Below are 22,936 nucleotides of genomic sequence, written 5' to 3'. Positions count from 1 at the left end.
TTCTCCCCGTGACCTGCGTGGATTTTCTCCGAGATCTTCGGTTTCCTCCCACACTCCAAAGACGTACAGGTATGTAGGTTAATTGACTGGGTAAATGTAAAAAATTATCCCTAGTGGGTGTAGGATAGTGTTAATGTGCGGGGGTCGCTGGGCGGCGCGGACTTGGTGGGCCGAAAAGGCCTGTTTCCGCGCTGTATATATATGATATGATATGATATGATATGAAATGTTCAAAGCACCTCTATGGGTGGGGAAATGATCCCAAATGGACTTTGTGAGCATTATATCATAATTGTACATTTCATTTGGTATTTAAAAAAGGTACTTGTTCTTTTTCTTTCCTCTCTTTCTTCACCACCTTGAACTACTTAGTTGGAGGAGGCCAAAACACTTATGAATGATGCCCAGAATGTGAAATCCACAGCTTCTGTTGAGACTAAGGAACTTGAGGTGAGCGAGGTAGTATCGTACAACGTGTGCCAGTGGTTCATTGATATTCTTTGCATAAACATAACAATTTCTCTGTACCCTAAGGCGTCATGCCGGGAGCTAGAACAGGTGAATCTTCATTTGGAGACCCGTGTGAAAAATCTGCAGGGATCACTAGAACAAGAGAAGGAAGAGACTACAAAACAGCAGACTATGGTAAGGAAATGGTGGGCTATTTTTGAAAAGAGGTGCTTGGAATTATTTCCTCAGTGTGCTGGAAGTAGCATGAGTGGAATTTCAGACGTGTGCAGACTTAACCAACATGTCTTAATTCAAGAAGGAAAGAAACAGAGTTGCATCAGAATCTAGAAAATAAATTGGGATAAATAAATTGGGGTGTGTTACAGAAGGAGGTGACCTCACCAGCATGAAGCTGATTGGAATTCAGTTGGAAGCATTTTTTATGAGAAACATCTAGAAATTGATGACATCAGCTTTTTATCATCAAGGACCCATGTCACCCTGGCTTTGCACTCATCTTGCTGCTACCATTTGGGGAAAAGGTGCAGGAGCCAGAGAACAATTACCTCCATTTTCCCCCCCATAAATCATCAGACCCACGAACTACACTGCACAACCTTGACTACCACCTTATCCCAGCACTGAATAGTATGGACTTTGTATAAGGTTGCATTACCTACTTCAGCTTAAACAATTATAGTCTGGTTATAGTATTACTAATTAATATACAAACGACTATAATACAATTAATACAATAATAATAAATATAGGAAATATACAATAAACATTAATGCAATAAATTATGTGATGCAAATGTGCCTATAAAGCTATAGCAAGTAAGAGTTTCATTGAAAAGGACACAAAGTGCTGGAGTAACTCAGCAGGTCATCATCATCATCATCATCATATATATACAGCCGGAAACAGGCCTTTTCGGCCCACCAAGTCCGTGCCGCCCAGCGATCCCCGTCAGGCAGTATCTGTGGAGAACATGGTTAGGTAATGTATCAGGTCGGGACCCTTCTCCAGAGATGTTGCCTGACCTGCAGTTACTCCAGCATCTTATGTCCTTTTGTGTTAATCTATCATCTGCAGTTCCTTTATTTTAGACTTTAGAGATAGTCACCACCATCCCTGGCAGCATGTTCCAGGCACCCACCGCACTCTGTATAAAATCAAAACTTGCCCTGTGCATTTCCTTTAAACTTTGCCCCTCTTACCTTAAACCACACCTACTAGTCTTTAACAATTCCATCCTGGGGATGAAAGGTTCTGACTGTTCACCCTAACCATCCCCTCCTCAAACCGTTGGCATAATTCCCAATGCTTTCTCTGTTACATCGACAACTGCTCGGGGAAGCCTCCTGAATCCATGCAGAACTCGTTGAATTCATCAAATTTGCTACTAACTTCCAGCTGGCAATTGGAGTATCTGTCACCTCTCTCCCCTTTCTCAATATGTCGCTCGCCATCACAGGGAACAAACTATTGACAAACATGTACTACAAACCCTCTGACCCACAGCTACCTTGACAACTCCTCCTCCCACCATGCCTCACGCAAGGACATCGTCCCTTACTCTCAATTTCTCTGAATCCGCCACATCTGCTTCCAAGATGAGCCTTTCCATTCAAGGACTTTTGAAATGCCCTCTATCTTCAGTAAACGTGGCTTTCCCTGTCTCCACCCCCTCCTCCCCCCCCCCCCCAAAACTATTGTGGATGAATCCCTCACCAGTGTCTGCTTTATGTCCCACAGTTCTGCTCTTGCTCCCCCTTCCTCCAGATGGAACAAAGATAGAATACCCCCGTTCCTCACCTTTCACTCCACCAGCCTCCGCATCCACACACCATTCACCAACACTTCCGTCACCTTCAATGTGATCCCACCACCAGTCACAACTTCCTGCTCCCGCCCCGTTATCCATTTTTCAGAGAGATCACTCTCTCCGCTACTCTTTTAGCCACTCATCCCTTCCCAATCAAACCATCCAATAATGTTACTAATATAACACTAATAGTTAGAACCAGCATTTTGACGTTAGAGTATCTGTAAAACTCAAACATGGTCAATCATTCTCAAGATGATTGAGAATATTGGTGTTGATAGATCAACAACACCTTTTGGGTTTTTTTTGCATTTAATTTTTCTCCCTTTTACTTTTTTGACCACTCCAGATTGTAGATACTCAAAAATCTGTGAAAAAATTGCAGAAGGTTATTTCGGCTCATTCAACTGATCTGTCACAGGTAAGACAGCCTTAAGTTTTAAAAAAACTACGTGGACAAAGTGACCTACATGGATTGTACGGAGCATTGGGCTATGTAATGTGGACTAACAGCACAGTACGGCATCAAGGCCATGCCATCTGGACAAACGCTCCAGTTTTCAGAGAACATTACAGTATTATAATGTTTGCTCACTGTACACTGCTAGCATGCCTGACTGTAGATACATGTAATCCAAAGTTCCTCGATACAGAGCTTGATGGGTGTTTACTCGGTGCTAGTTTGCTCTAGAGGTAGCTGTGTATTGTGCACTAAAGTCACTGTTTATATAGCACTGCAGCTAAGTAATGTGGGCCAACATGACTGCATACAGAGCATTACAGCAGTGTAACCTGGGCTAATGGTAGAGGCGTTAATAATACAATGGTTTCTTGACATCTGTGGAGTATGTGGGAATGGTTGAAATCAGATGCTGAACACCCTGAATGGGAGATTTCACACTTGCCGTGCATATGTTTGTGGGGAGAAAATTGCTCCATTTGGTGGGAATAGTAGTACATTGCGCATGTTGAACTGAGGTTTTAATGTGTAGGAAAAAAAATGTTCTTACTGATCTCATCATTTCCGGCTCTCTGCCCTCTAAAACCTCCAACCTTATCGTTCCCCAACCCTGCATGGCCCGATTTTACCTTCTCCCCAAAATCCACAAACAGAACTGTCCTAGCAGACCCATTGTTTCTGCCTGTTCATGTCCCACCGAATTAATTCTCGATTCCATCCTATCCCCCCTGGTCCAATCCCTCCCTACCTATGTCCAAGACACCTCGCATGCTCTCCGTCTCCACAATAACTTCCATTTTTCAGGCCCCCACTCCCACATCTTTACTATGGATATCCAGTCATTCTACACCTCCATCCCCCACCAGGAGGGTCTTAAAGCCCTCCGTTTCTTCCTCGACCGCAGAATCAGCCAATTTCCATCTACCAATACTCTCCTTACCTTCAACAACTTCCCCTTTGACTTCTCCTACTTCCTCCAAATCCGAGGCGTAGCTATGGGCACTTGCATGGGCCTTTGCTATGCCTGCCTCTTTGTAGGGTACGTCGAACAATCCCTGTTCCAGGCGTACACTGGCCCCATCCCCGAACTCTACCTCCGCTACATTGACAACTGCATTGGTGCTACCCATGCAGAACTCACTGACTTCATAAATTTCACCACTAATTCCCATCCTGCTCATAAATATACTTGGACCATCTCCAACATCTCCCTACTGTTTCTGGATCTCACCATCTCCATCATAGGAGATAGACAAGTGACCAACATCTACTACAAACCTACTGACTCACACAGCTATCTTGACTACTCTTCTTCCCACCCTGTTTCCTGTAAAAACTCTATCCCCTACTCCCAATTCCTCCGTCTGCGCCCAGGATGAGGTGTTCCACACTAGGGCATTGGAGATGTCCTCATTCTTTAGGAAACAGGGCTTCCCCTCTTCCATTATAGATGAGGCTCTCACTAGGGTCTCCTCAATATCCCGCAGCTCCACTCTTGCTCCCCTTCCTCCTATCCATGATAAGGATAGAGTCCCCCTTGTCCTCACCTTCCACCCCGTCAGCCATCGCATATAACAAATTATCATCCAACATTTTGGCCACCTCCAACAGGATCCCACTACTGGCCACATATTCCCATCTCCACCCATTTTTGCTTTCCGCAGAGACCGTTCCCTCCTAAACTCCCTGGTACACCTGTCCCTTCCCACCCAAACCATCCCTCCCCAGGTACTTTCCCCTGCAACTGCAGAAGAGGCCACACCTGTCCCTTTACCTCCGCCCTCGACACCATCTAAGGACCCAAACTGTCTTTCCAGGTGAGGCAGAGGTTCACCTGCACCTCCTCCAACCTCATTGTATCAGCTGTTCCAGATGTCAACTTCTCTGCATCGGCGAGACCAAGCGTAGGCTCGGCGTTTGTTTAGCTGAACACCTCCGCTCAGTCCGTCTCAACCAACCTGATCTCCCGATGGCTCAGCACTTCAACTCCCCCTCCCATTCCCAATCTGACCTTTCTGTCCTGGGCCTCCTCCATTGTCAGTGTGAGGCCCAACGCAAATTGGAGGAACAGCACCTCATATTTCGCTTGGGTAGTTTACACCCCAGCGGTATGATCATTCTCTAACTTCAGATAGTCCTTGCTTTCCCTCTCCATCCCCTCCCCCTTCCCAATTCTCCCACTAGTCCTCTTGTTTCGGACTACATCCTATCTTTGTCCCGCCCCCTCCCCCGACATCAGTCTGAAGAAGGGTCTCTACCTGAAACGTCACCCATTCCTTCCCTCCAGAGATGCTGCCTGACCTGCTGAGTTACTCCAGCATTTTGTGTCTACCTGAGGTTTTAATGTCTCTTGTCATAATATGCAATGAGAAAGTAAAAAGGAACTGGTGTAACAAGGAATTTAAATGTAGTGTGTTATTTGTTCTCCCATTTATCCTTGATCTTAAAGTAATTCATGCCCTGTAGATTCCTTCTGGTGTACGGTCACTGTTACAGCAACAAGTGCAATGGCCAGTTTGTGTTTGCCAAAATCCCACAGGCAGAAAATGAGATAATTGTGTTACTGAATTATTTTCACTGCCACCTTATTTAAGTCCAGAATAATTAATAAAAGAGAGTCAAGTTGATTTTTTTGTTTGAAGGAAGAATGGGTTTTATTCCCAAGTCACTTAGCTCTAAACTTCTCACAGCCTGGACCGAAGCTGAACTCCAGAGGGAGGTAACATCAAACTAACAGTTAACTGAATGTGGCATCGAGAAGTCCAGTTACAACTGAAGTTAAAGATCACCATACTATCATTCCGATAGTAGAGTCATTGCTCACATAAGAGAAGATAGCTGTGGATGTTTCTTCCATTCATCCCAAGCCTTTCCACCATCTCCAAGACACTAATTTGGGCGAATGTGTCCCCAACAGCTCTCAAGAAGTTCTGTAACCTTCTAAAATAAAACGGTATGCTTTGGCAGCAACCTCAGAAACAATTCTTTCCAGTAAAGAACCACTATGTTTTCAGTCCGTATAGTCTACAAAATGCAGTATAGTTCTTTGCCTGGGATTTCCTAAATTCATGATCTATATTCCAAGAGTGCAGGGCAGCTAATGCATGATAACACTGCCACCTGCAGACTTCCCTCCAAAGCGCACACCATTCTGATTTGAAAATGTAATGCCGTTGCTTCATTCTTGTACATCCAAATCCTAGAGCTCTCAACCAAAAGCATTGTTGGTGTGTACCTTCATCCACAATAGCAGCTCCCAGCATATTCTCAAGGGTCTCGTTGGGTAATAATTGCAGATTTTGGCAGCAGTATCGGACCCCAAAAATAAATGAACATAAAAATTAAACCTCTGACAATCTTGCACTGGCTCAGTTCTGTACTCGGTATCGGCAAGAAAAGTCCTGCAAAGACTTGGAGGTTGTAACCTAATGGAGGAACTAACCAGCATGGCCATTAGCAACTATCAATATGAATTTCTTCTGTGAGCCTGTTCCATTCCCCAAGGTTCGTCACTGTTTCCAAGAGACTTCAGTTTGTGGTAGTGACAGCCATTACTTAACTTTGATGTGTATCCATTTAGGTTCAGGGGGCCCTTTGTGCTGCCAAAGCAAATGAAGAGAAACTGCAAACAGATCTACAGTCTGCGATTGAAGAAAATGCTAGGCTTAAGCGGAGCAAAAGTCAGGTGAGTGTTCCCTTTGCTCCAAGCAGCCCAACTGAAGTGATCCGATGTTACTAACAAAGGCTTCATTTTGTGGGTTTGCAGCTGCTGAAAGAGGCAGAAGGCTGGAGCGAAAGACACAGTGAACTTAATGAGCAAATCAAGCTCTGCCAGAAAGCACAGAGAGACCTGGAGGAAACCCTGGCTTACAAGGACAATGAAATTGAGGTACACTGAGAAAGCTTTAGAACTGGTTCATTCTCTTCACTCTGTCGTTGGAAGTATTTTATATTATCAATTAATGGCAAATGGACCAAGTACTTCTATGCATGACAACTAAAGGTTGAAAAGTAGTGGGAAGACACAAAATGCTGGAGTAACTCAGCGGGGCAGGCAGCATCTCTGGAGAGAAATTTTGGGACGATGTTTCGGGTCGAGACCCTTCTTCAGACTGATGTCAGGGGAGTGGGCGGGACAGAGATAGAATGTAATCGAAGACAATAAGACTGGTGGGAGAACTGGGAAGGGGGAGGGAATGGAGAGAGAGGGAAACCAAGGGCTATTTGAAGTTAGAGGTCAATGTTCATACCGTTGGGGTGTAAGCTACCCAAGCGAAATATGAGGTGCTGTTCCTCCAATTTGCGCTCACAATGGAGGAGGCCCAGGTCAGAAAGGTCCGATTGGGAATGGGAGGGGTAGTTAAAGTGCTGAGCAACCGGGAGATAAGGTAGGTTAAGGAGGACTGAGCGGAGGTGTTCAGCGAAATGATCGCCGAGCCTGTGCTTGGTCTCGCCGACGTACAGCAGTTGATACCTGGTAGTGATTAGTTTTAATTTTAAAAAGATGTATACTGTATTAGGAAGATGTAGATGAAAAGGCAGGCTCTTGCTTTGAAGTTCTGAGAAAGAGTTGAGTGAGGTACAGGTCTGATTTGAAAACACCTTGTGAATGCTAAAGTTAAATACAGGCATCAAATTCTTTATTTGATTTTGCCCCTCCTCGCCCTGCTTCCTTATCATCTTATTTTCAGCTCTTTCACTGATGCCACATGTTGAAAACCAAGAGCTAGATTTGAAAGAACAGTCTGAGTAGAGTTTTCACAATTATTCTTTACTGAAAGGCGCAATGAATGAAGATTAGTAGCAAATGTTTTATTTCAGCAAAAGCAAATGGATTATTCTTGTAGAATCGCAGAATGTGGAAACAGGCCCTTCGACCCAACTCATCCGTACCCACCCACATTTCTGCCTGAAGTAGCCCCAATTACATGCATTTAGCCTGCGTCCCACTAAAACGTTTCTATCCATAAACAAATCCAAATGTATTTTAAAAGTGGCCATTGTACCCACCTATACCACCTCCTCTACCTCGTTCCATGTATCCACCATCCTGTGGAAAAACCTGGCTCTTGGGTCCCCTTTCTTCCACTCTCACCTTAAAATCTGAAAACCCTTTTGCCTTCCATATGTTAAGTGGTAATGTAGTTCTAAACCAACATTCCTAAGTAAAATCTCCTTTTACTTTCTAATGTCCATTCAAAATTTTTGTTTCTTTCTTTCTGTAAATAAACACCCTTCTAAAGCACTGCCATGTGCTGCTTTTTAGCGCCTTTAATGTTGTAGGATTTTTCAAGATGCATTGGCTGTCCGAGTGAAAAAAAGGTAGAGTCTTTAAGAGTTGAAGGTTCCTGAAACATATTGGTTGCCAGCAGGATGCAGAAGGTGCCAGAGCTCAACAAAGGCAGAGTTGGGCAAGGCTTTGAAGAGATTTAAGTATGAAGATGAGAATTATTGAAATGATGCTAGACCTGAATTGGATAGAATGGATTGAAAAGTCGGGATAGTGGGCGAGTCAAGGAGCGAGTTAGCATTTTGGATGAACTTGTTTCCAGTGAGTCGAAGATGGAACAGCATTGCAGTAGCAAAATGTGGCACATACTAAATCTCTGAGAAATGTGGACTGTTTGTCTCTTCAGATTTTATCTCAGTTGCTAATTGGAATATTTTTAATAAGAATATTTGAATCTGAGGGAACAAAAGTGGATGAGCAGTTTATCAACAGACAGTTTCTGCAGGAGTCGTGGGGTGATGGTGGAAATAAATGGAATGGAATAGGAATAGAAGCTCAACTAATGAAGACAGTAGGTGTCTCAATAATAAACGTCAGATATCCATCTCGCTCCACAGGTGCTTGCCTGAGCTACTGAGTTCCTCTAGCAGTTTGTTTTATGCTCCAGAATTAGGCAGAAACCTTGACAATATGTGGGAATGTTGGGCTGAATTGCCAATTTATCTGCTAAAAATAGCATGAAATCCCAGTCATTTTGTTGCTTCTGAGCAAGTGAGGGAAATGTGCCATGAAACCATTCTTAGAAGGCATTTCCCATGGGTATCTTGCATTGAAGTGACTTTTACCCTAATAGGCTGGTGAGAATGTGTCTTCAGCTCATCTTTTAGGAATCTAAATCTCTGTTGTGATGTAATCTTACTCATTCTTGTCCAATGTCCAGGTGCTGAGCGACTGTGTGATGCAGCTTAGGCAGCTCGACACAGAGTGTGACGATGAAGATAATGGGTGGGATAAAGAAGTGGATGGTGAGGTGGCTAATGGTGAGCTGCCAGGTAAAACTAATGCAATCAAACCAGATCACTTGGCAAGCAGGATGTGAATATTAATACCACTGCAAAATATTCCATTAACACACAATTTGAAACTTAAATGTGTTTAAACAAGTCAACTGTATTGACTTGGGGCCTGCAATCACATAATTTACTGATGTACCAGAACGTAATTTATATTTGTGTAGCATCTTTCATGTGGTAAAATACTCCAAGCCTTCACAGAAAAAAAATAACAGCGTGTCACATCACAATCTATCTGCCATTCGAATTAAAGTTTGTTCAAAGACTGAGGATTTAGATTTGGAACTGTTGGCTGTTGTGTTTCCCGATCACAAGAGCTAACAAACTGATGGGATTGTGCAGCAACATAAATTAATGATGCAAAGGTGCCAAAGTTGCTGTGATAATGAGGATTGTGATGCTGGTGACGGTTACGGAGAAGAGAGTGGCAGTAAAGCCTTGGAGGTATTTGTACATCTGGATGAAAGTGTTAAATGGTGGCGTTACTGAGCTAGGTTATCAATTCTATATGTTAAGAAAATGGGAAGTAGGGAGCCTAAACTTGACCTCGCTAATCTTGGGCTCTAAGGAGATCAATTGCACAAAATTTGCCCTGGTCCACTAGTTATCCAGGAAGCCCAATGGCAATGCATTTGTTAATGTGGAGAGATCTCGTATTGACGTTTGTTACACAGATAGCCAAATCAGATTACTATTTCCATGTAATAGTTTACTTCTTTTAGAACTGAATACTGTAATGTAGACCTTTGGATATTTGGCCAACGACTCACAAGTGCAAGCCTCTCCTTTCAAAACAGTGGCTATCATCAGAGTAAGCAACAGCATAGCCAGAGTAACCCATCTGATTCAGCAACTTGTTTTAGGGAAAGGAAGGTGTCATTCTTGCTCCCATCTGCCCTATGAATTGCTGTAATCTTACATTATTTGCCAATTGGAGAAAGAATAGGAGACTTGACTATTTCAGGCTTTTGCGATTTAATACGGTGTGGTGGATTGATCAAAACATAAACTGTGCATTCTATTCAGCCTGTAGATACCTTTTATCCCTTGGTTATCAAGATTTATTATACCTCTTAAAATATTCAGACAGTTTCAGTTGAGGTATAGAGTTTCAAAGACTGGTGGCATTCTGAGAGAATGGTAACCCATTGTTGGAAGATTCTTCCACAAAAGGAAATACACTCATGTTTTCAAAACTCTTGGGAGTCAAGTCACTCCTCGGTTTTCTAAACACCAGCAGATACAAGATGAGCCTGTTCAATTTTTCCTCATAAGATAACCTCACCCATTCCTGTGTCACACCACCTGTTTCATCTTGACAACCAGACAAAGATATGCTTGCTCTGTTTCCACTTGGCCACCCAATCTTCCATCCATGTTAACACTACATCCTCAAGCCTGAAAAACAGATAAAATAATTGTTGCTGTTTTTAAGGAATTTTTCCATGCACAGATAGGAATGCATTCCCTGGTAATTATGGTCATTCTTAGGTAATTTATTGCATCCAAAATGCTCTCAGAATTTTGAGGGAAATTGGGTTATTAAATGCTGTTTCAATGTTTTGTTTATGGTTTTTACCCTGAAATATTTATTGTAGATAAAAACAAGAAGACAAAGATGAAGATACAGCAAATGATGGATGTTTCAAGGGTGAGATGAAGGAAAAATGTCTTTGACTGTGACTGGTTTGATGTACAGGAATGTAATTTTTACTTGAACCTTATTTTTAAGGTAAAAACTACCTTGAAAATCATTGAAGAGGAAAAGGATCATTTCCATGCCAAGCTGACAGATGAAATAAAAGCAAGGCAAGAATTGGAGGGTAAGATGAGTTTTAATTTTGTGTGAATAGTTTGAGATTCGTCTTTCTAACCAATAAGTTGATGATTAATTTAGTTTCGTTTTGAGGAAAGGCAGAAACAGGTCCTTCGGCCCACAGAGTCAGCACTGTCCAGTGATCTCCACACACTAGCATTCATTATCCTACACGCTAGGGACAATTTACCATTTTTACTGAAGCCAATTAACCTGCAAACCTGTACATCTTTGGAGTGTGGAAAGAAACCAAAGCACCCAGAGAAAACCCACGTGGTCACGGTGAGAACGTACAAACTCTGTACAGACAGCACCTGTGGTCAGGATCGAACCTGGTCTCTGTCGCTGTAAGATCGCTGTGCTACTGTTTGATGAACAATTTCTCTCTCATTGGAAGAAAGGCTGTTTTAGCTCCTCCATTAAAATGACAGAGTGGAGGTCTATATTTTTCTCTTCCTGTTCTTCCTAATTCACCTATCGTTGATGCGGATGCAGACATGCGGATGGACATCGAGAGGGTGGATTCTTATAAGTACCTGGGTGTCTACCTCAACAATAAACTGGACTGGACTGAAAACACCGATGCACTATACGGAAAGGGCCAGAGCAGACTTTATCTGCTAAGGAGACTCTCGAGTGCAGGGGGCACTCCTAAGGACCTTCTACAACACGGTGGTTGCATCGGCCATTTTCTATGGAATGGTCTGCTGGAGCAGCAGCATCTCAGCGGCGGAAGGGAAGAGACTCGACAAGCTGGTCAGGAAGGCCAGCTCTGTCCTGGTATGCCCCCTCGACTCAGTGCAGGTGGTGGGAGAGAAGAGGATGATGGCAAAACTAACATCGCTGCTGGACAATGACTCCCACTCCATGCAGGACACTGTCACTGCACTGAGTAGCTGCTTCAGTGACAGACTCCTTCACCCCAAGTGCATGAAGGAGAGATATAGGAGGTCCTTCCTTCCCGCTGCTGTGAGACTGCACAACCAGCACTGCTCCCAGCAGACGAGTCAACAGTAACAGCTAAGAACACACAGAAAACTGATGACAATTTATGTATCTTTTATTTATAATGAATGATCTCTTGCTCTCTTGCTATCCACTTTGCTGCTGTAACACTGTAAATTTCCCCGTGTGGGATGAATAAAGGAATATATTATTAGTTATGGGGACTTAAGGATAGCGGAGTCAGGGGGTATGGGGAGAAGGCAGGAACGGGGTATTGATTGAGAATGATCAGCCATGATCACATTGAATGGCGGTACTGGCTCGAAGGGCCAAATGGCCTCCTCCTGCACCTATTGTCTATTGAGTCATAGAGTCAGCCATACAATGTGGAAACAGGTCCTTTGGCCCAACTGGCCCACACCGGCCAACATGTCCCTGCTACACTAGTCCAACCTGCCTGCGTTTGGCCCATATCCCTTCAAACCTGTCCTATCTATGTACTTGTTTAACTGTTTCTTAACATTGGGATAGTCCCTGCCTCAACGACCTCTGGCAGCTGGTTCCATACACCCACCACCCTCTGTGTAAAAAATGTTACTCCTCAGATTCCTATTAAATTTTTACCCCTTTACCTTAAACCCATGTCCTCTGGTCCTCCATTCCCCTATTCTGGGCAAGAGACACGATCTATTCCTCTCATGATTTTATACACCTCTATATGAGCATCCTCTGACGCTCCAAGGAGTAGAGTCCCAGCCTACTCAACCTCTCCCTTTATCTTTTCTACTCTAAATAGTGGAACTTTATTCCTTCCCAAAAGAGAATCCTTCCCGAAAGAGAAGAGATCACATGCTCATTTTCATGACAGCACCATCCTATAGTTGCAAATTGTTTCTGATTTCTACGGTATTATAAGGCTGGTAAAAACAAAATTGTCAAGTTATCTGTCTAACATATGCTTTTCTTGTACATTTTTCAGATGCAGGTTACAATGTAATTCGGGGAACTCTGGGATTAGATCTGGGTTTAGTCTTTGTTGAGATGTACAAGAGTCTTAAAGTGAGGAGAGATTTAAGAGAGACTTTTTCATCCGGACTATAGTCCATATCTGGAATGAGCTACAAAAGGAAATTATAGACGCGGATACAATCATGACTTTCAAAAGATATTTGGACAGATGTATGGCTAGGAAGAGTTTAGAGAGCGATGGATGAAATGCAGGCGAATAGAACAAGCCTAGTTTGCCAGCCTGTTCGGCATGGACAAGATGGGTCGTAGTGCCTGTTTCCACTCTGCATAGCTTTATGATGCTAGATTGGCAGTGCGTTCTATCATGACCTCCATCTAGTCTGTTTTACATAGTTAAATATATGGCATAGACATTACCCTTCCTACCATGTGTTTCCTAAGGAGAGCACAAAAAACAATATCTCCAGAGCATTTGGAGTTGGTGAGGAGGGTGAAGGAAAAATCTCGGAAAATATTCTGTGGTCACCTTTGGTGGTCAATGTTACCCCAGATTCCCTCGCAATCCTGGCTGAGAATCTGATAGAGCTTCTGCCTCACAGGCCAGAGACCCGGGTTCCAGCCTGTCCGTGGGTGATGTCTGTGTGGAGTTTGCATGTTCCCCCTGTGACTGCATGGGTTTCCTCCAGTTTCTCTGGTTTCCTCCCACATCCCAAAGATTTGTAGGTTAATTGGTCTGTGTAAATTGCCCCTAATGTGTAGCAGTAGAAAAGTGGGATAACATGGAACTAGTGTGGTGTGGACCTGTTGGGCCGGAAGACTTGTTTCCATGCTGTATCTCTAAACTAAACTAAACCTTAGATCTATTTGAAAAGACTAGCATTGTGAAGAGTACGAAATACTAACTGACCACAAAAAACTTTTATGTTACACAGAGCAAATTAAACAGCTTGAACACAACTTCGCAGCCACTGCCACAGAAAAGTCAAGGCTTGAGAATGAATTTAAAACGATGCAACAGAAGTTGGAAATCCTGACAGAGCTCTACCACCAGAAGGAGATGGCCCTGCAGAAGTAAGGCAGCATTGTACCCGGGACTGGGGGGAAAATGAGAATATTAGGCAAAGAAAGTACCAGGAAGAAATAGAGCAGCTGGAGGAATTCAGCACGTCAGGCGGTGGAGGAGAATGGACAGTCAACGTTTCGGGTCAGGACCCTTCATCTAGACTGAAAGAGTGGAGTGATAAATAGCCATAATAAAGAGGTTGGGGCTGGAGCAAGAACTAGCCAAATATTTGTGAGGAAGACTGTATGGTCAATTGGGTTGCATCCAAATTTGGTGTGTGCATGATTGCTGGGTGGGCTGTACACTTATGGTATGCCCCTCGTTTAATGAGGTAGTTCAATACCACTGAATGGCAGGGCCACGTTGCTGTGGATCACGGTGGCAAGATCGTGTAAGGATGGCAAATAGAAGCGGATTCACAACTTTTTAACCCGAGATGGAAGGAGTGAGGTTTTGCAATCATGATCTGTCCTGTCCCTCCCAAGGCGTTAGTGAGACTTCATGCATTCTTCTCGAAGGCTAGATGTATGAATATTTAGACAATACTAACCTTGCTGTTGATGTTGCCTGAATTGGTTTGGTGGAGCATTCAGTCCTAGATAGTAAGGACATAAGGAATGGAAGGAGCAGGAAGCTGTTCAGCTCGTCCTGCTGCCTCACCCAGTTCCGTAAGGTGATGGTGTTCTTTCAGTTCCTGATTACAATGCTTCAGGCTGCAAGTTGTTATCGAGATTTTCAGCAATTCGGGTTTGTGTTGATATCAGTTACTTGTTCTTTGTTCGGATTGCTGATGATATTCATTAAATGAAGTGTTAGAAATTGACTGTTTAATTAATTCCCCTCTTCCATTGATAGGAAGCTGACCGAAGAAGAGTGTCAGCGTCAAGAGAAGGAGCTGAAGTTAACTGTGGCTGATGAGAAAGCACTTCAGGCACACAAGGAAGTGAAAATGTACAAGTGAGTGACTCTATCGTTTCAGGTTATTTATGTGGAGTGCATGCATTAAAAAGAAGAGATCTCATTTACTTATTTCAGTGACTGCGATTTCCTTACATATATAGCAGCCAATTAAATATATTTTTTAATATGGTCAGTGTTGTGCCTTGCCAACTTATCCAAACAGCAATGTGGCAATGACCAGACTGTCTCTTGATGGTAGTTGAGAGGTGATGTCGGAGAATCCCTTAGTGTCCCCTCAAATCTCCTACGTCCATTTGGGAGGGCAGTATGGCCTGTAGATTTTAAGATCTCGTCCAAAAGATGAGACCTTCGACCAATGCAGCCATAACAGTGCGGGTCACTGCTCAAATCTCTGGTGTAGAGCTCCAGCCTACAGCCTTTGATGGCAAGAACTGCCTGGTATCAAATAGTTCTTCACACATATTTAATGCCATGTGTAATATGCAGGCTCTGTTTAGATGGAAACTTTTTCTCTAGCCCTTGCAATTCTCAGCACTGCTTCGTGTCACCTGCTTTATATAATATGTAATCATGATTATTCCAGTGTTTTGACAATAGACCATTGCACATGGGATTGGTCTCATTGTCTGTATCTCAAAATTCATATATGAAACCTATTCTGCTAAGATGCAGATCTGGTCACACAATTATTGGAAGGATATCATTAAGCTAGAAAGGATGCCGAACAGATTCACTAGGATGTTACTGGAACTGGAGAGCTTTAGTTGTAAGGAGAGACTGGATAATCTTGGCCATTTCCCCTGGAGCCTCTGGGAGAATCTGGGATGATCTTTATAGAAGCATTTAAAATCATGATGGGCATAGATAAAATGAATGGTCACAATTTTTTCCCAAGATATGGGAGTTGGAAACTAGGTGTGGTAGATTTAAGATTAAAGGAAAAGATTTAAAGAAGACCTGTGGTAAAACATTATTCACACAGAAGGTGATGAGTATGTGGAACAAGCTGCTGGAAGAAGTGGTAGAGGTGGATTCAGTTGCAATGTTTAAAAGACATTTGGGGCAGGTACATGGATTGGAGGTTTTAGAGGCATATGGGAAATTGCAGATAAATAGAACTAGTTCAGGTAGGCAACTTGGTTAGCAAACATAGTTTCGGGTCTGGACCCTTCAGAGGAAGGTTCCTGAACCAAAACGTCACCTATCCTTTTTCTCCAGAGATGCTGCCTGATCTGCTGAATTACTCTAACACTTTGTGTCTATCTTTGGTTAGCATGGATGAGTTGGGCCAAACGACCTGTTTCCATTCTACATAACTCTGGTTGTATGACTCGTTCTGGTTTTTTATGGATTCAAATAAGAACATTTTCAGTCAGTTAATAAAAAATATTTTCTCTGGGCACCACCTGCCTTTCTTTGCAGCAGTCTTCTGATTTGGTTATACAAAAGTAGCTGCAAGAAAATCTCGCAATATCTTTGTTACAAAACTTTGCACTCCTCTGGTTTATTTTCTCATCTACAGTCCTTGCTATTTCTCTTTTTAACTTACTAGGCAAAGAATTCAAGAAATGGAGGAAGAGCTGCAGAAGACTGAGAGATCGTTCAAGAATCAGGTAGCTGGTCAGGGTGTCTTGTTATATGATGCTCTATAATATATCTGGGGTTTGAAAGTGTTAGGGAAGTTGTAATAATTGATGTAGGATGAATATTGTAATATTAATGACACAAACGTAGCAGGCAATTACTCTTTCTTCTAAGAGGGAGTCGTAACTCCCTGGCTGTGGTGCTCCCTACTAATGTTCCAGAGTCTCCTACCAACATCCTGCGGGGAGGGGGAGGGGTCACCATTGACCAGAAATTTATTTGGACCAGATAATACAAGTACTGTGGCTACAAAAACAGGTCAGGGCACGAGAAGCACGTGGTCAATTACTTCATCTCCGGATATTCCGAACCCTGATCACCATCCGCAAGGCACAAGTTAGGAGGGGGATGGAATATTCTCCACTTGCCTGGATGAGTGTATCTCCAAAAGCACTCTAGAAGTGCAGAAACAAAAGGATAAAGCAGCCTGCTTTATGGACACCTCATTCACCACTCTATTTGTTCTCACCACCAGCACACAGATTACAAAGTGATTACAGTTACCAGCCTAGGCTACTGTGACAGCGCCTCTCTAGTCTGTAGTACCTACTACCAGGAAAAACAAGGATTTGAGGTGCATCAAAACTCCATCTGTTGTTCCCCTCCAAGTTCCTCGCCATACTGAAATGCATTGCTATCCCTTTGTTGGCGCTGGGTCTAATCTTGAAACATCCAAGCCACACTTCGGGGGCACTTCCACCAGAAGTACTCCACGGTTCAAGAGGAAACCAGTATCTCCTCCTTGAGGGCATTTATGAACAGGCAGTGTTAAGAATAAGGGGTAGGCCATTTAGGACTGAGATGAGGAAAAACGTTTGCACCCAGAGAGTTGTGAATCTGGAGGAAATGGGCAAAGGTTTTGACTTGGAGACCTCTTGCCCTCCAACTAACGGCAGCTCTGCTGAATATCCAGCGGTAGAGCTGGCTTGCCGATCCATCCTCGGTCTGAGAAACTAATAGAAATTAATGAGTTAGGTACATTTCTCCTCTTTCTATATTGAACCCTAAAATAGATGCAAGAGATGATTCAATTTCTTCCCTTGTTACATTATTCAGGGAAATGTTTTATTTTTCAGATTGCAGCGCATGAAAAGAAGGCTCATGAAAACTGGGTGAGTCTTTGTTTCACTTGTTGTGCAGGTCATACCATTGTTTTGGGATTGGATCTTTACCTTTCAGTTAATTTGCCCAGAAAAAAAGATGATTAACCTTTAATGTCAGCTTGGCTGAGGAGTGGTTTCTCACCATTAATCTGTGCTCTAAGGAAGCATTCTTTGTATAAGGCCTGGATTACCAGGAAGCAACCTTGTTTGCCGACTGTCATCAAAATCCTTTAATATTTGCGACACCTAATCTGTCCTATAGAAGTTTATCTATAAAGTTTATCTAGAAGTTTATCTATCTTAACATTAGACAACTAATCTAATGAGTTCTTTACTCAAGCATGTTGTACAAATGTTATCTTGCTTTCCTCCCACCTCCAATTCTCCACATCCACTGTCAATTTTGTGATCTCGCCTCCAGTAAAAGATCTCATTCAAAAAGGGCAGGCACTTGCTGATCATTGCTAATTGTTCCCGAAAGAGGAGACTCTGAAGACTCCAGCCCTTTGGTGGGTCTAGATTCAGATAAAGGCCAGGTGAGAGCAAGGCGGCAGATTCCCAACTCCGGAGGATTTAATGAACTGCATGGGTTTTTACATCTACTGTGGTTCTACCAAAATTATCTTCAGTTCCTGATTTATTTAATTACTTGAATTTGAATTCTCAGCTGCCGCGTTGCTATATGAACATTCCGCACATCTTTGTTCTGTATTTTCTCTTAGTTGTTCTTCACAAAACTTCCTATGTCCCAGTTTTATTATTTGTATAGATCACACACACATCCTTGCTGGCAATACCATTTATTTAATGTCATGTGCTGTTGCTTCTAGAATCATGGAATTACACAGCACAGAAACAGCCCATTCAGCGCACCAGATCCGTACCAACCAATGGGCATCCTATTAATCCCACTAATCCAATTTTCCAACACTTGGTCTCTGGGTATCAATGCCTGATTGGTTCAAGTGCTCATCTTGACAGCTCTCAGATGCTGTCAGTGACTCTGCTTCCACCATTCTCTTTGGCAATGCATTCCAGGTACACTCATATATATATATATATATATATATATATATATATATATATATATTAGCACCTCTGCTCCAGGGAAAACAGACCTACCCTCTCCAATCTCTCCTCATAACTGAAAAAGCTCCAGCCCAAGCAATTCCTTTTACTCTCTCCACGCTGTCAACCATTCCATCAATCTCAGTGTCCTCTACGAACTTCAGTCTCTTTAGTCTAATGTCTAATGCATTGAACGCCCAGCATGACTGCTATCCATTTTATTGGTTTCAGCTTTTTGTTACCCATCGTGAAACACCCAGGGTAGGAGGTGAGAGGTTTCCCGATGCTAGAAAGTGGGAAGTGATATCCTGCAGGGATTGCCATTTTTCATTTAAGTCAGTGACTTAACTCTCATGGAGTCACAGGGGACTTTAGGCGCTGGAATCTTGAGCGAACATCAAACTGCTCGAGGAATTCAGCAAGCATCTGAAGAAAGGTCCTAACCCGAAACGTTGTTTGTCCATTTTCCTTCACAGATGCTGCCAGGCCTGCTGAGTTCCTCTAGCATTTTGTATTTGAAACTTAGACTCTTAAGTTGGAGGTCAGGGTGTTGAAATCTTTGCATCGTAGCAAGTTGAACAGGTGTCTAGGCGAGTGGAAAAAACAAGCTTGCAGAATCCATAGGCAAATTGCAAATAAAGTAAATTTTAGCAAAGTGAGCTATGGTGTATTTGGGTAGGAGGAATAAGGAGACCACATTTATTGGCAGAGCAGAGGTGTCTTGGAATAACTATCCTTGATGTTGCTAAAAATAGCAATAGCAGCTGATAAAGTGAGAAAGCTTACTCATTACTGACTTATCTGGAGGAATATGATACAAAAGCAGCAAGAAAAGTCAACTAATTTGGGGCGGTCACAGTGGCGCAGCGGTAGAGTTGCTGCCTTACAGCGAATGCAACGCCGCAGACCCTGGTTCAATCCCTACTACAAGTGCTCTCTGTACGGAGTTTGTACGTTCTCCCCATGACCTGCGTGGGTTTTCTCCGAGACCTTCGGTTTCCTCCCACACTCCAAAGACGTACAGGTTTGTAGGTTAATTGGCTTGGTAAATGTAAAAATTGTCCCTAGTGGGTGTTGGAAAGTGTTAATGTGCGGGGATCGCTGGTCGGCGCGGACCCAGTGGGCCGAAGGGCCTATCTAAACTAAACTAAACTAATATTGAAAGCTAGAGTACTTGTACACTGTGCAGTCTTATCCTCTGGTTATCCAGGATCCCCTCCACTGTCTACCTTGGGCTTGCTTGACATGATTTGTTGGGCTGTTCAGCAACTGAGGATCCCTGTCTCTTCCTACTCGCCCCATGGATGCTCACCTGCCCCTTCTCTCTTTCGCACTCTCTTAGTATTCTGCCGTGTGTGGTAATCCCTCCTTGGAGGATAGCGTCCAGAACCAACCCTCCCCTCTCTCGGGTGCAAAGACTGATTGCACCCAATTGATGAAGTTTGGGTCCTCTGTTTTGGAAGCTTTGAGAGTTGCTAAAAATGTTCTGAGGCTTTTCACATGACAGACTGTGACTTGCACTCCTTGCTTCTCCAGTTCCTTGCACTGTCATCCAACTAACTGATCCAAGCTCGAGAATTAAACACTTAGTCATTGTGGAAAAGGAATTTGTTCATTTGGCAACCAGGCAGAAGCTTCTTCACAGTGCTCGAAGTTGTGATATAGACTGTCCCTTGCCTTCTTTATGCAGCACTTTGATTTCACTTTCTTGATTATGTTGAAGTTGGGAACTGGAGTTGGCTGGATCATTGGACATCCTTGTGCCATGCTCTGAGGAGCTGAGTATGACTGCACTGCCTCCACAGATAGGGTTGTATTTACATTGCAGCACAGATAGAATGCAGTAATTACAGCTGTGCATACTCAAGCTAGCCCAAGAGGGTTGATGTAAGATCTGAAGAAAAATACCAAGTGTGTATACAAATTTTTAACATGCTGATTAACAAAAAATAAATATGACTCTGTGTCCTGACAGCTAAGTGCACGTTCAGCCGAAAGGACACTCACTGAGGAGAAGAGGGAGACGGCAAACCTGAGACAAAAGTGAGTCTCTGTCTAGAATGGTGTAAAGTACTTTGTGTCAAACTGGGTCTGTGCCGGGCCAGTTATATCTGACTTGATCACTAGTTGTCAATGGACTTTCAACAGACATTTGATGATATTCCACAGATTAATATAGTTAGAGATTATTTTGTTAATGATTGATTGGAAGCAGACGAGAACAGAGTTGTGAGAATTTAAATCCAGGGCCTCATCTTAAATTGTATTTATTACGGATAAACCAGTAACATTGTCATCAAGTGTGCACCAGATTTGATGAGGAGGCACAGTAAGTTTTTTGGGCAAGAGCAAGAGGTTACAATAAGACAAGATGGAATCTATGGGGGATGGAGGCAGTGCCAGTGTTGTGATCAACTAGCTGGGGTCCAAAAAACATTAGAATATTTATTTCATGGTGACACTCATGCTGATCAGCAAAATTGCACCCACGCAAAAGTAATTAAAATGACTAAATGTGGTGCTAGCTGGAGTTAAAAACGGATTTGGCAATTGTTCAGTCACTATCAGACCCAGCTAGATAGCTACCCTCAGAGTTGGATTGGGGTGGGTGGGGGGGGGGGGGGGGGGGGATGTGGAACAGATTTACTAGAATGATGCCAGAGCTTGAAAGCGTCAAGCTGAGGGCCATGATGATATGCCTTTATTCCCTTGCAATTATGCAATTGAGGGATGAATTAAGCAAATTATTTTAAAAAGGATTGAAAATAAAAATAGAAAAGAAAACAAAAACAGAAAGATATAGAAATGAGCAGTATTCCCTCCGAGGACATAGACAATGTTAGGTCATGAAATCAGGACTTGTTGCACAGATGAATGGCGGTGGTTACTGGCATGGCTGGTATTTGTTGCTGAACTCGTCACAGACCTATGCAAACAGCAGTAAGGTGGTTGCGGATTAGGCTGAATAGCTAATGATGGTAAATGCTCTTTAAAATCAAATATTTAGGTGGAATACAATTGCAAGCTCGTTTTTTTTGGTGCAGGTTGATTGAGTTGAACCAGAAGCTCTTCCAGGTTCAAAGACCTTCGATAATTAAGCCAATGCCAGGAAGGCCTGACAGACAGGTTCCTCCAGGAGCACCTCCACCTCTGGGACCAGCACGCAGAGGTAACAAGCTGCATGGTTACTCTACGGATGTTTGACCCCTTCCTCCTTTTCTTCCCAAGATTTCTGTGTTTGATGCACTTGACAAAGGCTCCTGCCACCAATGGATGAACAGCGTGTTAATGCATATTATACAAACCCGCCATTTTACGAAAAATTATAATCATTGTTAAAATCCCTTGGTCCCAAATCAAAGAAGCCTCTAACAGTTAAAGTTAGAACAGAGATTGATAGGAGGGAAGGGAGAGTGATAAAACCCTCAAACTGGTACATCACTAACCAAATTCCTTCCCAGCACCAGTGATTCTGGGTGTCAGCGTCGTCAATGCTGCAGTTTCCACAAGTGAAGTGCTGGCCCTGCTCAGCATTTTAATAGATTGCTTTACCTCTGCAGGTGAACTGTCTGGTTGGAAGTTAAGTTCATGCAGGGCTTGTTGCACTACATGTACTGTGAGCAGTGCGGGTCCCTGTGATGCATTAATCCTATGCTATCTCTGCTGCTTCCTGCAGGTGGCGCATTGCTACAATTCAGTTGCTTACAACCCAAACATGGCCTTTGATCAATCTCTGTGCCATCAGTCTCTAGTTAATAATGCACTTAATCTGGACACCTCAAAATATTTTTAAATGCACAGTTTGAAGAAAGGAGATTTCTTGAGTAGTGTACAGTGCAGGAACAGAGCACAGCTTCAGAAAACCTCACCTGGCAGCTCACCTGTGGCCCACATACTATTCCATCAAACCTGGCAGCTCGCCTTTGACCCAAACACTGTCCTGAGAAACTGGCGGCTCACCTGTGCACGAACTACCTCTGAGCAGTCGCAATTTTGTCAAATTTTACATTCATAAAAGATTACACTGGAATCTCGTAACAAAATAACACATTTTCATTCTGTGTACACTTTGTGATGTTTTTCGTTTCTGCAATGACTTTCAGAAACAAATGGCATACACTGCTGAGCTGCAATCACAGCATTGCCTGTTGTATTACAGCTCCAGTCTCTCGTGATGACTCCTATGGGCCATCCCCTGTGAGCACTGGGCCCCCTTCACCACCAGTGATGCTGGATCTCCTTGTCCGTCCGCCTTCTGTTAATGCAAGTCGTGGTTTTCCCTGGGATCGGGGTGATGGAGGTAGGCAGGAATTGTGTTTTGGCTGCTGCTCAGAGCAGTCTCTGCACAAGTGCCGTTCTAAAATGT

General features: G+C 43.2%; 1 protein-coding gene across 4 annotated transcripts in view; it reads left to right on the top strand.

Annotated features, from left to right (window-relative positions):
- The window catches only part of mia3 (MIA SH3 domain ER export factor 3), a 72,147-nt gene that overhangs the window by 44,627 nt on the left and 4,584 nt on the right, over nt 1-22,936 (top strand). For 2 of the 4 annotated variants that reach the window (XM_078398950.1, XM_078398948.1), the window contains exons 10-24: nt 373-450; nt 535-645; nt 2,628-2,699; nt 6,319-6,423; nt 6,505-6,627; nt 8,909-9,020; nt 10,640-10,692; nt 10,774-10,864; nt 13,704-13,842; nt 14,690-14,791; nt 16,308-16,368; nt 17,476-17,511; nt 20,546-20,613; nt 21,615-21,739; nt 22,730-22,870. In XM_078398950.1, coding sequence (XP_078255076.1) covers nt 373-450; nt 535-645; nt 2,628-2,699; nt 6,319-6,423; nt 6,505-6,627; nt 8,909-9,020; nt 10,640-10,692; nt 10,774-10,864; nt 13,704-13,842; nt 14,690-14,791; nt 16,308-16,368; nt 17,476-17,511; nt 20,546-20,613; nt 21,615-21,739; nt 22,730-22,870 — 1,417 coding nt within the window. The remainder of the gene's footprint in view (nt 1-372; nt 451-534; nt 646-2,627; nt 2,700-6,318; nt 6,424-6,504; nt 6,628-8,908; nt 9,021-10,639; nt 10,693-10,773; nt 10,865-13,703; nt 13,843-14,689; nt 14,792-16,307; nt 16,369-17,475; nt 17,512-20,545; nt 20,614-21,614; nt 21,740-22,729; nt 22,871-22,936) is intronic. The other 2 variants (XM_078398951.1, XM_078398952.1) reach the window with 2 other exon arrangements.

Source organism: Rhinoraja longicauda, chromosome 5 (assembly GCF_053455715.1).
Source record: "Rhinoraja longicauda isolate Sanriku21f chromosome 5, sRhiLon1.1, whole genome shotgun sequence".
NCBI classification, from domain to species: domain Eukaryota; kingdom Metazoa; phylum Chordata; class Chondrichthyes; order Rajiformes; family Arhynchobatidae; genus Rhinoraja; species Rhinoraja longicauda.
This window is presented reverse-complemented; position numbering and strand designations above follow the sequence as displayed.